Source organism: Trachypithecus francoisi, unplaced genomic scaffold (assembly GCF_009764315.1).
Source record: "Trachypithecus francoisi isolate TF-2019V2 unplaced genomic scaffold, Tfra_2.0 Contig01585, whole genome shotgun sequence".
Taxonomy (NCBI): Eukaryota; Metazoa; Chordata; class Mammalia; order Primates; family Cercopithecidae; genus Trachypithecus; species Trachypithecus francoisi.
The window spans coordinates 6,278,554-6,296,091 of record NW_022681444.1 but is presented as its reverse complement, the minus strand read 5'-3'; the positions used below and the strand labels follow the sequence as shown (position 1 = coordinate 6,296,091).

The window sequence follows — 17,538 nt, the reverse complement described above, 5'->3', positions numbered from 1 at the left end:
AAGCTGAGACTGGGCCATTGCACTCCAGCCTGGGCAACAGAATGCTACCTTGTCTCAAAAAGAAAGAAAGAAAGAAAACATAAACAAAAGAAGCCAGTCACAAAAAGTCACATAACGTCATTCCATTTTTATAAATTGTCCAGAATAGGTAAATATGGAGGCAAGCAGCAGATGAGTGGCTACGTGGGCCACTGGGGTTAGGGAGAATGGCAAATGAATGCTTGACAGATATGTGGTTTTCTTCTGAAGTGATACAAATGTTTCAGAACTAGAGGTGGTGGTTGCACAACATTGTGAATGTACTCAATACCACTGAATTGTACACTTTAAAATGGTTATTAGCTTTGTAAATTTACCCCAATTGAAAAAAAAAAGAGTACTTTCACATCTATTGCAGTTTAGGCTTAGAAAAGTTCTTATAACAACATGTAGAGAACAAAGTATATCTTTCCTTAAAACTAAACTAGTCCAAAAAGGTTTCAATTAAAGTCTTTTAAAAATAGCTACACAGGCCAGGCATGGTAGCTTATGCCTGTAATCCCAGCACTTTGGGTCAAGCTGAGGTGGGCGGATCACTTGAGGCCAGGAATTCAAGACCAGGCTGGCCAACACGGTAAAACCCCGGCTGTACTAAAAATACAAAAATTTGCCAGACGTGGTCGTGCATACCTATAATCCCAGCTACTTGGGTGGCTGAGGCATGAGAATCACTTGAGCCTGGGAGGCGAAGTTGCAGTGACCTGAGATCGAGCTACTGCACTCCAGCCTGGGCAACACAATGAGACTCTATCTTAAAAAAAAAACCTGAGGCCGGGCGCAGTGGCTCACGCCTGTAATCCCAGCACTTTGGGAGGCCGAGGCAGGCGGATCACCTGAGGTCAGCAGTTTGAGACCAGCCTGACCAATATGGTGAAACCTCATCTCTACTAAAAATACAAAAACTAGCCGGGCATGGTGGCGAGCGCCTGCAGTCCCAGCTACTCGGGAGGCTGAGACAGGAGAACTGCTTGAACCTGGGAGAAGAAGGTTGCAGTGAGCCAAGATCACGCCAATGAACTTCCAGCCTAGGCGACGAAAGCGTGACTCTGTCTCAAAAGAAAAAAAAAAAATTGAAAAAAAAAAAAAAAAGCTACATAGATGATGGAATATAATCTATGTAATTTGTATTCCAGTAATTTGCAGTCAGAAATCAAGAGACTCCGGCCGGGTGCAGAAGCTCATGCCTATAATCCCAGTACTTTGGAGGCTGAGGCGGGTGTATCATCTGACGTTAGGAGTTTGAGGCCATCCTGGCCAACATGGTGAAACACTGTCTCTACTAAAAACACAAAAATTAGCAGGACATGGTGGCAGGCACCTGAAATCCCAGCTACTTAGGAGGCTAGGGCATGGGAATCGCTTGAACCCTGGAGGCAGAGGTTGCAGTGAGCTGAAGTCATACCACTGCACTCCAGTTTGGATGACAGTGAGAGTGAGAATCCATCTCAAAAAAAAAAAAAAAAAAAAAAAAATCAAGAGACTAAAATCTTTAAATAAATTTTCAGCTGAGCTCTAAGACTCCCCATACCTTCTGGAAGTCATCAAACTTCTTCTGGAGCACCTCAACCTGCTCCAAGTCTGCGCCGACCTCCTCACTTGTCAGAGCGGCTTCCTTCTCATTGATCCATTGCTGTAGTTCATTCGCTTCACGGAACAACATAAACTTCTTGCAACTCTTCTCCAACATGCCTTTACGCTTCTCACCCAGTTCCAGAAGAGAATGATATCTGATGGAATTCAAGAGGGAGACAAGAGGGACAAGGAAGGCAGTTTGTAAATGCTGACATAAAGGCAAACCACAAGGTGTCTCCAAGATATGGATTCCAGGCTACGAGTTTGTAATGATGATGCCCTAGTAACAGAGTTATCAGATGAAGATGAGGATCCCAAGTACCTACGCCACAGCCTAAGAGATATGCACACACTGTTCACAACTAGGTGGCTAGAACAGCCAGGCACACTTATCTCCAGGCCAATTCTGCACTTATAACAACACAACCACAAATGACTGAAACCAAGCGCTTAGCACAATAACACAGGGTTCATGCAACTACAGTGGAGAGATGAAATGAATTTGCTGGGCAGAATGTATACAGAGGGTTTTTTTTTTGTCTTTTATAATTCTCCGAATAGCCCCCAGGCTGGGGTGAGGTGGGGGAAGGTACACTCAGTTTTAAAATATCCTCATATAGGATGTTTTATCTCCATATTAGTAGGACATTTCTAAAATGATACATTCAGTTCTCAGAAAGTTTTGGCAAGTTCGGAAGGAAAATCAGGCACAGTACTGAGTATCTCTGTGCCATTCTGTTACTTGAAAGATTTCTTAAGAATCAAAGGATATTCTAACCCTCGGGAACTAAAATACAAAAGGCTGAAATATTATCTTTGAACACGAAAACAACAAACAATAAAAAACTAAAAGTTAAAAAAACTAGAATCACCATCAAATCTAAGTGTCCCAAAGCGAAATAAAAAAGCAATGAGTTACCAAGAATCACAGCACTTTAAGAGAAGCATATGATTTCCTTCCTACTAAGGAAAACTACAGAACAGGCCTTCAGGTTTGCTGCTGATAGTGGCTGGTCCACCACAAAAACCAACAGGAGGGGGAACCAACACCACTCTGAACACACAGCTGTACACGGAAGCAACCAATGAGATAAGCAGTCATCAACCGACACAGCTGCACCGCGACCTCTTCCCTTGTGAGCCAAAGCTGCTGCACAGACAGGCAGTTCCTCCCACCACCTCATCTTTCTGGATAAACAAAGGCCTTCAAGAGAAGCAGCAGAGGGAGAATGGACAGGGTAGCAGTGGACACTGGTGCTCTGCAAGACTCTCAGCCTACTCACAGTTCTTCCACCTGCTTCATACGCAGAGATACACTGCCGGCCTCCTTAGTTATGCGCGTCCTGCACAGAGGGGGCACAGCAAAAGCATGCACAAATTAGTGGGATTAATCCACAGGGATGAAAGGCGGCAGCTCCGACTGGTGCCATGATGGTGGATGCTTAATGTTGGGAAAATATGGACTCATTCAACAGCTCTAAGGAGCGCTCTAAGCCATGAGTGAAATGACAGTAAAGAAATAGTAGGAAAATTACAGGGTTAGTTCACCTTCATTTTCCTGACAGGTCTGCCATGCTTAAGGCAGATTTTCCTACTGAAAACACTGGCAACTTCACAGAGCAACGCCAGGGAACAGACCGGACTACCCTTAGAAAGAACTTTTACTGAGAGCTAACAAGCAATTTAGCCATATATTTGATCTACTTTTTCCTCTTATATTTATGACCCAGACTACTGGTAAGAATACAAACCAAGGCCGGGTGAGGTGGCTCACGTCTATAATCCCAGCACTTTGGGAGGTCAAGGTGGGCGGATCATGAGGTCAGGAGTTTGAGAACAGCCTGGCCAACACAGTGAAACCCTGTCTCTATTAAAAATACAAAAATTAGCTGGGTGTGGTAGCACATGCCAGCAGTCCCAGCTACTTGGGAGGCTAAGGCAGGATATCGCTTGAATCCAGGAGGTGAGGTTACAGTAAGCCAAGATCATGCCGCTGCACTCCAGCCTGGGTGACAGAGCGAGACTCTGTCTCCAAAAAAAAAAAGAATACAAACCAAAACCTTCAATTCTTATTTCAATAATAACAGAATCTATAAGTGGACAAGTAACTCTGATCTTACTAAGGATCACTGGAATCCAAAAATTCCACTATTCTACCCAAACTCTAGTGGGAATGTATTTCCTGGATACTTCTCAAGTGTCCAAAACTGCTGATTCCATTAGTGGAGTCAGAAATACCCTAAAGGAGGGACACAGGGCAATATGGGGACTCAGCTACAGGAAAGAGGACAGAGCCATTTCATTAAAAAATTCCATTCTCAGAACTCAAAGCTATGGCAGAGAGAGAAGCTCTGAAAGCAGCTTTTCAAAGTGGAGTTTTAGGGGTGTAGAATCTGAATATCCAATTTCGAAAAGCATTTCGAACCAAAAGACAAATGGCAATGATTAGAAAAATTCTGTTTAGGAAAAACTCATGAACACTGGTGGAAAAAAAACAAAGCAAAATAAGTCATTAGTGAGGGGTTTGAGGCCCAAACAGGGAAGTCTGTGGGCTCAAAGTGGGGTGGAGACAGCAGGAGGCATGCAGGTGGGCTCCAGGAGCCTCAGGACACGCCTAAGCTTCGGCCCATGTGGAACAGAGTACGCCTATGGGACGCCTGGTCCTTGTGGCCCCTGGTGTCATCCTTACTGATTGTCAATCTGCTCCTGCCGCAGCGCTATGCTGCCTTGCTCCTCCAGGAGATTCTCCCGGGAGGCTGACTGGGCGGGGTCCAATTTCTTCACGTAAGCAGCTGGCACAAAACCCTGACGATCGTTCACTTCCACTTTCCACCAATCCTAAAGAAAAAAGACAGAGAACTGAAAACAAATTCCTTCTCTGAGAGGGAGAATCCAAGGAGGTCATGTGTGTGCACACACAAGACAGCATTAATTGTTTTAAGAGGCCCAAAACAGTATTAAAGTCACTTTGCATAAGGTCTGATAATTCAGTCCCTTCCTCACCTACCACACCTGCAGAGGGTCATAGGCAGAAGAGCAATGCTGCCTGCCACTAAGGCCAGGTTTCTCTCCGCTTAGATGCTCCAGAACTGTGCTAACACTGGAGCCACCAGCCACATGTGCCCAATGAACTTTCATTGAGTTAGAACTTTTTATTTTTGAAATGGAGTCTTGCTCTATCACCAGGCTGTAGTGCAGTGGCACCATCTTGGCTCATTACAACCTCTGCCTCCCAGGTTCAAGCGATTCCCCTGCCTCAGCCTCCCAAGTAGCTGGGACTATAGGCATGCGCCACCACGCCCAGCTAATTTTTTGTATTTTAGTAGAGACGGGGTTTCACCATGTTGGCCAGGATGGTCTCGATCTCCTGACACTGTGATCCACCCGCCTCAGCTTCCCAAAGTGCTGAGATTACAGGCGTGAACTACCACGCCTGGCTTTTTTTTTTTTTTTTTTTAATACAAATAGAGATGAGGTCTCAGGCCAAGCACGGTTGCTCACACCTGTAATCCCAGCACTTTGGGAGGCTGAGGCGGGCATATCAATGGGTCAGGAGATCGAGACCATCCTGGTTAACATGGTGAAACCCTGTCTCTACTAAAAAATACAAAAAATTTGCTGGGCATGGTGGCGGGCGCCTGTAGTCCCAGCTAGTTGGGAGGCTGAGGCAGGAGAATGGTGTGAACCCGGGAACCGGAGCTTGCAGTGAGCTGAGATCGCGCCACTGCACTCCAGCCTGGGCGACAGAGCAAGACTCCATCTTAAAAAAAAAAAAAAAAAAGACATGAGGTCTCGCTATGTGCCCCAGGTTGGTCTCGAACTCCTGGGCTCAAGCGATCCTCCCGTCTAGGCCTCCCAAAGTGCTGGGATTACAGGCGTGAGCCACCGTATGCCCGGCCTCATTGAGTTATAATTCAATTAAATAAAACACTCAGTTGTACTAGCCATATTTTAAGGGCCTACTATCACACGTAGCTAGTAGTTACTGCAGAGGCAGCACAGACATCTTACATTTCCACCATCACGGAAAGTTCTACTGGGCAATGCTGCTTTGTATAAACCAAAGCTAGACCACAAGTTGGTTTAAGTGTAAATTAGAATTAATAGAAAGATAAGAATCACAGGTTTCCTCAAAGTATCATGACAAGGATAAATAAGGTGTGGGAGTGGGAATAAATTGGCTCTTAAAAATGGCCAACGACATTTCTCCAGCCTTAACTAAAACGGAAGGCAGGCCTCTTTCAGGATCAGTCAGATAATCTGTGGATGCTTCAAGGCCACTGTCAATTCAGAGTTTGTTAGGGAAGAAAGGCTGATGGACCAGGATGGATTTATTATTGTCATTATTTAGCCTGGAGAAGACAAAAGCCTGTGGGGTGAGGTCACAGCTGTCTTCAATGATCTGCTGGGCTGAGATGTAGCCTGTAGTCTGGAGTAAGAACCAACAGGTCCAAGTTATACAGCAAACTCTGGCTCCACACGTCAAGAATTCCACCTAGAGATACTCAATGGTGAAAATAAGTTATCCTTCTGAGCGTGATTATCTATGCTTCTTGCAGGTATTCAAGAAGACAGATTAACTTCTTGATCATACACAGTACTGCATAAATGTATATCATGTTGTGGATTGGTAAGGAAACTTATCTCTTTGAATTCTAAGTCTTTTCATTTCAGGGAGACATACAACCCACAGAAACCCAAATGAGCATACATGGAGGTGCTAGTGTGGAACAAACACGCAGCCACTCTCTATGCCTTGCCTTGTTGGTGCTGTTGAGTAAGGTAAGGATATCTCCCTTCTTCATGGTGACCTCTCGGGGACTCTTCTCCTGATAGTCATAGAGAGCCAAGACCAACTCCTTCCCAGTCTCGTCATCCATGGGGGCCACTTGTTGCTAAAAATCCAAAGGAAGGGCAAACATTGTAAAAACTGGTCCACGCTGAGTCATCTAAGTATGCAGCAGATTCAAATGTCACCAGCTGTACCAAATGTACCAAATACACACTCATGAGAGTTCTTCACTGAAGCTACCAATAAAATCTGATCCAAGAACTTTAAATTTTTGGTATCTTTAAAAAAAATCTCATTTTGGCTGGGCGCAGTGACACCCACCTGTAATCCCAGCACTTTGGGAGGCCAAGGCAAATCACTTGAGGTTGGGAGTTTGAGACCAGCCTGACCAATATGGAGAAACCCCATCTCTACTAAAAATACAAAATTAGCCAGGCGTGGTGGTGCATGCCTGTAACCCCGGCTACTCGGGAGGCTGAGGCAGGAGAATCACTTGAACCTGGGAGGTGGAGGTTGCGGTGAGCCAAGATTGTGCCACTGCACTCCAACCTGGGCAACAAGGGTGAAACTCTGTCTCAAAAAAAAAAAAAAAAACTCATTTTAAATTAGGACTGGGCACAGTGGCTCATGCCTATAATCCCAGCACTTTGAGAGGCCGAGGCGGGCGGATCTTGAGGTCAGGAATTTGAGACTACCCTGGCCAACATGGTGAAATCCCATCTCTACTAAAAATACAAAAATTAGCTACGCGTGGTGGCAGGCACCAGTAATCCCAGCTACTCAGGAGGCTGAGGCAGGATAATTGCTTCAACCTGGGAGGCACAGGTTGCACTGAGTCGAGATCGTAACACTGCACTCTAGCAAGACTCCATCTCGGCCGGGTGCAGTGGCTCATGCCTGTAATCCCAGCACTTGGGGAGGCCGAGGTGGGCAGATCACGAGGTCAAGAGATCGAGACCATCCTGGCTAACACGGTGAAACCCTGTCTCTACTAAAAATACAAAAAATCAGCCAGGTGTGGTGGCGGGCGCCTGTAGTCCCAGCTACTCAGGAGGCTGAGGCAGGAGAATGGCGTGAACCTGGGAGGTGGAGCTTGCAGTGAGCCGAGATCGTGCCACTGTACTCCATCCAGCCTGGGCGACAGAGCGAGACTCCATCTCAAAAAAGACTCCATCTCAAAAAAAAAAAAAAAAACTTTAGCTGGGCATGGTGGTGAACACCTGTAATCCCAGCTACTCAGGAAGCTGAGTCAGGAGAATCGCTAGAACCTGGGAGGCAGAGGTTGCAGTGAGCCGAGGTCAGCCGCTGCACTCCAGCCTGGGTGACAGAGTGAGACTGTCTCAGGAAAAAAAAAAAAAAATTTCATTCTAAACTCTCTGTAAACCTTTGTGTCACAAGAGTTAATAGCAGAGTCAAATGATGCCTATGATAGGAACACCTGTTGACAGTATCTGGATCCTTCCACGTTCCCAGCCCCCAAGGCCTCCCTCCAGTAACCCATAAACTGTTACAGGTTTACCCGGCAGGACTGTGCTTGTTCTCGCAAAGCCTGGATGCTGCTGCCATAGGCACTGAGATCTGACATCAAAGCTTCGTGTTTCTTCAGTAGAGCCTGAAACCAAAACCACACGTGGAGCACTGCACAGGGGATGAAGCCTCCGATGCATCCTCCACTGCCTCACCAACCTGCCATCCTGCCTCAACAGCCTTTCTCAGTCACACAATGACGTGATCACCTCCTGCCCTTCTTACAGTGCTAATACCATTTTCAAAGTTTTTCAGGTTTCCCGTATTTTGGGACAATCATATATATTATGATTATAGCCTACTCATCCTGGTCTGGGCACAGTGGCTCATGCCTATAATCCCAACACTTTGGGAGGCTGAGGCAGGCAGACAGCTTGAGCCCAGGAGTTCAAGATCAGCCTGGGCAACATAGTGAAACCTCATCTCTACAGAAAATACAAAAATGAGCCAGATGTGATGGTGCGTGCCTGTAGTCCAAGCTACTCAGGGGACTGAGGAGGAAGACTGCTGAACATAGAAGGTCAAGGCTGTGGGGAGTCGTGATTGCATCACTGTACTCCAGCCTCAGAGACAGAACGAGCGCGGTGCCTCATGCCTGTAATCCCAGCACTTTGGGAGGCTAAGGCAGGCAGATCACTTGAGGTCAAGAGCTCAAGACCAAACTGGCCCATGTGGTGAAATCCCATCTCTACTAAAAATACAAAAAAAATTAGCTGGGCGTGGTGGCGGGTGCCTGTAATCCCAGCTACTCGGGAGGCTGAGGCAGAAGAATTGCTTGAACCCAGGAGGCGGAGGTTGCAGTGATCTGAGATTGTGCCACTGCACTCCAACCTGGATGACAGAGTGAGACTCTATCCTAAAAAAAAAAAAAAAGGAAAAAGTCAACTCATTCTAGTTTTTGTGAAGACTGGAAAGAGCTAGGTACAGGAACTATACCTAGACCTTTATGAATAAAATTTGAAAATTTTAGTCAAAAAACAGATAACCAGTAAAAAAACAAGTACATCTATGTATATATGTGTGCATGTTGGTATGTGCGTATATGTGCACATTGGTACGTACATGTGTATGTAGTATGTTTGTAGTTATGTATATGCATATGTGTGCATGTTGGTATGTTAGTATGTATGTAAACACACACATGGTTTCACATAGATGAAACAAGAATGGCAAATGTTAATGGTTGAAGGTGAGTGACAATCATCTTCTCTCTCCTTTAGGTATGATTAAATTTTCATAATAAAAAGTAAAAAGGCCGGGTGTGGTGGCTCAAGCTGTAATCCCAGCACTTTGGGAGGCCGAGACGGGCGGATCACGAGGTTAGGAGATCGAGACCATCCTGGCTAACACGGTGAAAACCCGTCTCTATTAAAAAATACAAAAAAACTAGCCGGGCAAGGTGACGGGTGCCTGTAGTCCCAGCTACTCGGGAGGCTGAGGCAGGAGAATGGCGTAAACCCGGGAGGTGGAGCTTGCAGTGAGCCGAGATCCAGCCACTGCACTTCAGCTTGGGCAAGAGCAAGACTTCGTCTCAAAAAAAAAAAAAAGTAAAAAAGGGCCAGGAGGGGTGGCTCATTCCTATCATCCCAGCATTTTGGGAAGCCTTGGCAGGAGGATCGTTTGAGGCCAGGAGTTTGAAACCAGATTGGACAACATAGCAAGACCCTATCTCTACTATAAATAACATTAAAATTAAAAAGTGCGGCCAGGCGCGGTGGCTCAAGCCTGTAATCCCAGCACTTTGGGAGGCCGAGATGGGCGGATCACGAGGTCAGGAGATCGAGACCATCCTGGCTAACATGGTGAAACCCCGTCTCTACTAAAAAATACAAAAATCTAGCCGGGCGAGGTGGCAGGTGCCTGTAGTCCCAGCTACTCGGGAGGCTGAGGCAGGAGAATGGCGTAAACCTGGGAGACGGAGCTTGCAGTGAGCTGAGATCCGGCCACTGCACTCCAGCCTGGGCGACAGAGTGAGACTCCGTCTCAAAAAAAAAAAAAAAAAAAAAAAAAAAAGCGTAGCTAGGCCTAGTGCTACCTGCCTATATAGTCCCAGAGTTTGAGGCTGCAGTGAGCCACAATTGTACCATTGCATTCCAGCCTCGGCAACAGTGAGACCCTGTCTTAAAAAAATAAAAGTAAAAAATGGATTCCAAAACATCTTTAAAAACAATCATTGTGATGCACAGCTCCCATGCATCACTACTTCTCCTAACTTCCTTCCCAGTACAAGCCCTGTTCCACTTCCCTGGCAGGTAAGACGCTTCCCAAGCCCGGTTACCTCAGCAGAGTCTTCGTCCTTTCCATAGTCAGTGCTGCCCACAATGGGTTCTTTCTCCCGCATCCAGGATTCGGCCTCATTAGCATCAGCAAAGTACTGCTGGGCCTGCAGAGAGTCCTCCAGGTCCTGCCGACGCTGGGAGGCTTTGGCTTTCAGCGCCTCCCACTTTTGGTTCAGCTCGTGAAGCTTGGCCTTCACATCCTCTGCAGCAAAATGGCCTGGAAGGCGGGTAGGGAAAGAGGATAACAAAAACTATGTTGACACATTACAGAAGGACAAAAATAAGTTTTCTCTGTGTATTCACAGCCCTTTCATTACTATGTTTTGGTGAGCTGTGACCTTTCATAATTCCAATTTTTTTGAGAGGCTCAGGTTCTAACCCTTTAAAGGACTGTTTCATTTTTTGCCTCCTCAAACCATGACCTCTACCTAGACTCTAAGAAGCAGATATCGCAAGTTGGCATTAGTGATAGTATCATAAAGACTAGTAACAGCACCACTGTAGCACTCAGTTACTGAGACTGGCATGTGCAGGCCCTCTTTCAGCTCTTTCCCTACTTGGTTTCACTTATTCACTACTGCGTCAGGAGAGGTGTTGTCATCCCCATTTCACAGATAAGAAATTCAGGCTCAGAGCCGGGCACGGTGGCTCACAGCTGTAATCCCAGCACTCAGGGAGGCCGAGGCAGGTGGATCACCTGAGGTCAGGAGTTCAACATCAGCCTGACCAATATGGTGAAACCCCATCTCTACTAAAAATACAAAAATTAGTTGGGTATGCTGGTGTGTGCCTGTAGTCCCAGCTACTTGGAGGCTGAGACAGGATAACTGCTTCAACTTGGGAGGCAGAGGTTCCAGTGAGCTGAGATCACACCACTGCACTCCACCTGGGGTGACAGAGTGAGACTCCGTCTCAAAAAAAAAAAAAAAAGGAAATTCAGGCTCAGAAAGGATAAGGTCTGGTCAGGTCGTACAGTCAGTAAAGAATTGGGATGGTATTCAGCCCCAGAGTCCGGTCTGTTATGCCCACGTGGCCATGCTCTTGGCAAGAAGGGGAGATACAAGGAGCAGCGCCAAGCAACATCACTGATGCCAATTACTCACCTTCCTCCACCATGGCATTCCCCTTCTGTGTAACTGCTTTGATGCGTGGTTCATGTCCAGCAATTTCTGCTTGTAAGGCTTGATGTTTCTTTAGCAGATTCTGGACCCCAATCAAATCCTTACCTGAAAGCAGACACCACTCCCCAGTTATCCAACCATGAAGAGAAAAGTTAGCACTGATTTGTCATTCTTAGCTACCACCATGGTTCCAGTTTGATAATTTAAACTTGACCCTGCCCATCCTGACATCCATCCCCTCTATGCTACAACAGCATAGCCTTTCCCAAGTTGATTTCTACCTGAGGGAAGCAGACTGACCTCTGTTTGTAGATGCGGCAATGGGCTCTTTCTCTCGAATCCACGTCTCCTCATCCTCAACATCCCGGAAGAGCTGCTGCAACCGCAGAGAATCAGCCAGCTTCTGCTTCCGGGCAACCATGGGCTCCTTGAGTGCCTCATAGCGAGCCACGAGGGCTTCCTGTTTCTTCTTGATGTTTTCTGCATCAAAATGGCCAGCATCTTGGAATTGGCGCGCCTGAATAGTGATGCCATCAATTCGGTCCTGGGAATGTGAAAAAACAGAGCTGACTTTACTTTGGTGTGGTTTTATCGTATACAAAGAAAAGTTGATAAGGTCTTTTTCCCACCCTTGAGAGTATTCTTTCTGCTAGTTCCTTCCTTCATCTGAGGCTCCTAGAAAGCTCTAAGGGATGATATTTAATTTGAGCAGAAGCACATGCAGCAAAGAGTGATCTAAGAAAATCAACACATTTCATCCCTCCCAAAACTCATTTAGTCTGAAATTACTGGCTTTTCCTCCCTCCTATGGTTTCTGCATTCACTTGCCCAACCACAGCCCCCAGCTCACACTACCTGGTGAGCAGCCACATCTGCCTCTAGTAGGGCATGTTTCTTCTGGAGGTTCTGCACATTGGTAAGATCTTTGCCGTAATCATCCGAAGCCAAGTGACCTTCTACTTCATACAGCCACAATTCAATATCCTCAACATTGCGATTAAATTGCTGTTGCTGGTTGGCTTCACGAAGTTTTATTCCTATGGAAGGAAGCAAGTTTAGTTTTGCATTGCTTAGCATTACCCTTCTGCCGACACTGCCCATGAACAGTAGCATCTTAGTGAAGGACTATATAGATCAGAATTTTATTCCTTCACTTACGTCACAAAGGGAAAGGAAATATCAATTGCAGCCTCTGCTCTACCATCTCAAGGTTGAACTGGAAGCATTCTAACCCCCTTGAGATACAAGGACACTGGAGAATTAGTAAATGCCCTTGGCTCTCAGCTGAACTTTGATTTTCAGCAATGAGGCCCAATTCTGTTCCTTCTCACTCAGACTCCCTCACCAACCAGTATGCTCAACCACATTTACCAAACTATTATCAAGAACTTAAGCCAAGTAATTCCTACACAGAAAATTATCCTTAATGCCAAAGTCATCCACTTCACCTTACTTTAGGGGTGTATGTCCCTAAAATACTTCATAGAAAGGGGTATTTAGTTCCCCAAACATGCATGTCACAATCCAATGGAACATCTTCTCTTACCTTTCAGTTCAGTGGCCTCTAGCAGTTTCTTCCACAAACTGATCACCTCATTCATACGAGCTGCTACTTCGTCCTTGGCATAGTGGTTGACATCAATCAGTTTTTGGCCAGCTTTCTCCAAGGCATCAATTCGGCTCTGGTTTGCTGAGAGCTCAGCCTCAAAAGCCTGATGCTTCTGTACTTTTCCTTGTAGGTTGGATGGATCCTGCCAATAAAAGAAAGAAGGGGATTCTTTCTATCTTAAACCTGAGTATGTCAAGTTCCCTTGCATTACCTTCATACTTATCTTTATGGAGGAATGTATAAAACAGTTGGCTTATTTAAGTAGTGTGGTTTTTGGAATCCCTTATTTTGTCCTTTAGCTATCATTTATTTGTGAGAGCTATGTTTAGCTTACTAATCAAGTGCTACACAGCAACACTAATAGTACATTACTTTATAAGCTTCATCTGTGGCAGTTTTCATCTTCTCATTGACCCAACTCTTGAGCTCATCAGAATCACGGAAAAACTGCTGCAAATGGAAAGAATCGGCTAGCTGGGCCCGGCGACGCATGGCTCTCTCGTGAAGGGCATTGCGGCGGCTCAACAGCTGAAAAGACAAGGATCCCCTGTGAGTCTCTAGTGTTTATGCCCAAAGGGATGTCCAGTTGAAGAGACTTAACTGGAACATCTTAGAAGAGAGACCCACGTACCAAAAAGGAGAAGCATGAAGAACCTACAAACTTACAGCATCTCGGCGAGTGGCCACATCTTCCATTGCATAGTGGTTGTTCTGAATTAGCTTGGTTGCAAATTCATCTAATGCCTAGGAAGGAAGATAAAAGTTATTCATTGGTAAGCACATTAGTCCTGAGCTTGGCCTCTAGAGAAAAGTAACGGCTGGACAGATCATAAAACACACCAAACTTTAATACAGGTCAAGGTTTTCACTCAAAGGTTGGTGATGACATTTTTCTCACAACTTTTGAGATTTTGCTTGATGTTATCAGTTGCATATCTTAAGACTGGGCTACCTCCATTCAAGACTGGAGACACTAGCTGTGCCACAATCTCCTGCCAGGGGTCAAATACAGGTTAGTAGCTTTCCAAATTCTTATTTCTAAGATATATTTTCAATGGGAAGAGTACCTCTTTCTTTTTTTTTTTGAGACAGAGTCTCGCTCTGTCGCCCAGGTTGGAGTGCAGTGGTGTGATCTCGGCTCACTGCAAGCTCCGCCTCCCAGGTTCACACCATTCTCCTGCCTCAGCCTGCCGTGTAGCTGGGACTACAGGCGCCCGCCACCACGACCGGCTAATTCTTTGTATTTTTAGTAGAGACAGGGTTTCACTGTGTTAGCCAGGATGGTCTCGATCTCCTGACCTCGTGATCTGCCCACCTTGGCCTCCTAAAGTGCTGGGATTACAGGAGTGAGCCACTGCGCCCAGCCAAGAGTACCTCTTAATATTAACCCTGACCTACTTTTAATGAAGGGTACAAACTTAAAGAAGTCTGGAAGTTTCCATTAAGGAAATCATTTTTCCATAAAGTTGTATTATGTCTTCAACGAGATAGCATGTCATCCTTGTGAAAGTTTAAGCACCCACAGGAGTGCTTTGCATATGAATCTTTCACCAAATCTGTTCAGAATCCTTTCAGGGAAAGAGACTCTGGCTTACAATAATAAGGGTCATTTGAAAGCACTGACAAGAAGGGATCTTACTGTAATCTTTTCCTCCTGGGCACTAAGGGATTTCTCAAAGTCTTCATGCTTCTTAAGAAGTGCTTCCACACTATCCAAGGAATCTCCCAAGTCTTCATTCAACAGGAACGCCTTGCCAAAGGAAACAAAGTGTTCAGAATAATGTCCTATTCCTTTGATCTTCTAAGACTGTGAAGCAAAGGGTATTTTGGCCAAAATACAAAAAGAAGGAAAGAGACTTTATGGCTGTTAAACTTCTAAGATCTCTTCTAGGAAATTTAAAGTCCTTTTGGATTTTTTTTTTTTGAGACGGAGTCTCGCTCTGTCGCCCAGGCTGGAGTGCAGTGGCCAGATCTCAGCTCACTGCAAGCTCCGCCTCCCGGGTTTACGCCATTCTCCTGCCTCAGCCTCCTGAGTAGCTGGGACTAAAGGCGCCCGCCACCTCGCCCGGCTAGTTTTTTGTATTTTTTAGTAGAGACGGGGTTTCACCGTGTTAGCCAGGATGGTCTCGATCTCCTGACCTCGTGATCCGCCCGTCTCGGCCTCCCAAAGTGCTGGGATTATAGGCTTGAGCCACCGCGCCCGGCCCCTTTTGGATTTTTTAAAAATCAATCCAGTAAAGTCATATCATGAAATCCTTGTTCCACATTCTACTGAAACTTCTCTTACATAGCTTTTGTTGCTTCTTCCACATTCTATTGAAACTTCTCTTACATAGCTTTTGTTGCTTCTGTTAGATTTAGATGTCACATAATGCTACAGTTTTTTTTGTGAGACAGGATCTCGGTCTACCGAACAGGCTAGACTGTGTGGTACGATCATATTTTGCTGTAGCCTTGAGTTCCTGGGCTCAAAGGATACTCCCATTTCAGCCTCCCAAAGTGCTGGGATTACAGGAGAGAGCCACTGCACCCGGCAATGCTAAGTTCTAAGAAAAAAATCTCCTTTTTTTTTTTTTGAGACGGAGTCTCGCTCTGTCGCCCAGGCTGGAGTGCAGTGGCCGGATCTCAGCTCACTGCAAGCTCTGCCTCCCGGGTTTACGCCATTCTCCTGCCTCAGCCTCCCAAGTAGCTGGGACTACAGGCGCCCGCCACCTCGCCTGGCTAGTTTTTTGTATTTCTTTTTTTTTAGTAGAGACGGGGTTTCACCATGTTAGCCAGGATGGTCTCGATCTCCTGACCTAGTGATCCGCCTGTCTCGGCCTCCCAAAGTGCTGGGATTACAGGCTTGAGCCACCGCGCCCGGCCTAGAAAAAAATCTCTTTTTTTTTTTTTTTTTTGAGACGGAGTCTAGCTCTGGCGCCTAGGCTGGAGTGCAGTGGCGCGATCTCGGCTCACTGCAAGCTCCGCCTCCTGGGTTTACGCCATTCTCCTGCCTCAGCCTCCCGAGTAGCTGGGACTACAGGCGCCCGCCACCTCACCCGGCTAGTTTTTTGTATTTTTTTAGTAGAGACGGGGTTTCACCGTGTAGACCAGGATGGTCTCGATCTCCTGACCTCGTGATCCACCCGTCTCGGCCTCCCAAAGTGCTGGGATTACAGGCTTGAGCCACCGCGCCCGGCCCAAAAAAATCTCTTTAATGAAACATTTTACATCACACTAATCTGAAAAGCTGGGGCCTTTTCTGAAGGCCTTGCAATCTCAGCAGGGAGAGATGCTGCCAGAGCTGAGAGAAGCTTGCTCAATTCCCCCTCTTCAATAGATTCAGAACTAACATGGTACTGATGTCCTAAAACAAAACAAGCACACTACCCGAGGAGATAAAATACAGGTCCTTCTTCTCCCATCACTGACAAGGCTTTGCTCACAGATTACCTCCTGCTTGCTCATCCAGTTGTCCACCTGCTCAGTGTCCCGGTAGAAGAGCTGCAGGTCCATGCACTGCTCGTACTGCTGCCTGCGTAGCTCCCACAGCTCCAGCAGCGCTGCTCTCTCCTCAGAAAGGACGGTCAGCTTGGGGGCATAGAAGACATGGTCAGGGAGATGAGGTCAGCCCTAATGACTCCGAGGCAGACAGAACAGCTAGCCTGGAATTCCTAATCCTAGTGCTAATCTTCAGGCCTGTTTTCTGATTTGCAAAAGGGGAAAAACAACATTCATGTTGTATGTGCATGTTCAATATAAAAGGGATGGCCTGTTTTAATTAATCTAGAATTAATTTATTGCCACACGATCACAAATGACTTTAGGTAAAAACAGTAAGTAAACTCCCAGGTAGAAGAAACAGGGCATCCATTTAAAAGTGAGGCAGTATAAATGGCGTAGGGACTCTCCACTGAGAAATGTCAACTGAGTGGGTGGTCTATAACATATGGAAAATAAATTCAGAAACCGCCGAGACTTTAGGCTCCAAAGCTACTAATGACAGGTCTTTGAAATGTCTTCTTTTACTCTATATAATATTAGAAAATATATAAATCATTATTTATCTAATGTTCCTAGGCAATTTTATACTCCCAGATACTTCAAAACTTACATACATACATATTTTATTTTATTTTATTTTTTTTTTAGAGACAGGGTCTCACTCTGCCACTCAAGCTGGAGTGCAGTGGTGCAAATCACAACTCATTGTAACCTTGAACTCCTGGGTTCGAGTAGCTAGAAGTATACGAATGTGCCACCATGTCTGGCTAATTTATCAATTTTTTGTCAAGATGGGGTCTCACTACGTTGTTCAGGCTGGTCTCCCATTCCTGGTCTCAAGCAATGCTCCTGCCTTGGCCTCTGAAAGTGCTGGGGTCACACCACATCCGGCCTATGTATCGTTTTATAAAAATGTGTTTCCTCTTTGCTGCAACTCCTAATGCAAGACTCAGCTCAATACAAAAAGTCCCTGTAAGTAGAAAACGTGCCACATATGCCCCAAATAAGGAGGACTGTCTCTCAGAAAATCCGCACACTACACACATACCTTCTTTTTAAATCTCTGCAGAAAAAGGAGTTTCTCACATATCATGGTGAATGCAATGTCTGGATATT

At 45.8% G+C, this 17,538-nt stretch overlaps 1 protein-coding gene across 8 annotated transcripts in view; it reads right to left on the bottom strand.

Moving 5' to 3' along the window:
* SPTAN1 (spectrin alpha, non-erythrocytic 1) overlaps window positions 1–17,538 on the bottom strand; it is an 86,280-nt gene that overhangs the window by 41,325 nt on the left and 27,417 nt on the right. For 5 of the 8 annotated variants that reach the window (XM_033192843.1, XM_033192849.1, XM_033192859.1 and 2 more), the window contains exons 11-24: window positions 16,372–16,509; window positions 14,579–14,689; window positions 13,606–13,683; window positions 13,312–13,467; window positions 12,877–13,081; window positions 12,186–12,367; window positions 11,631–11,874; window positions 11,313–11,435; window positions 10,209–10,426; window positions 7,923–8,015; window positions 6,372–6,506; window positions 4,301–4,449; window positions 2,895–2,954; window positions 1,568–1,766 (exon numbers count right to left, since the gene is read on the bottom strand). In XM_033192843.1, coding sequence (XP_033048734.1) covers window positions 1,568–1,766; window positions 2,895–2,954; window positions 4,301–4,449; window positions 6,372–6,506; window positions 7,923–8,015; window positions 10,209–10,426; window positions 11,313–11,435; window positions 11,631–11,874; window positions 12,186–12,367; window positions 12,877–13,081; window positions 13,312–13,467; window positions 13,606–13,683; window positions 14,579–14,689; window positions 16,372–16,509 — 2,091 coding nt within the window. The remainder of the gene's footprint in view (window positions 1–1,567; window positions 1,767–2,894; window positions 2,955–4,300; window positions 4,450–6,371; window positions 6,507–7,922; window positions 8,016–10,208; window positions 10,427–11,312; window positions 11,436–11,630; window positions 11,875–12,185; window positions 12,368–12,876; window positions 13,082–13,311; window positions 13,468–13,605; window positions 13,684–14,578; window positions 14,690–16,371; window positions 16,510–17,538) is intronic. The other 3 variants (XM_033192855.1, XM_033192870.1, XM_033192864.1) reach the window with 1 other exon arrangement.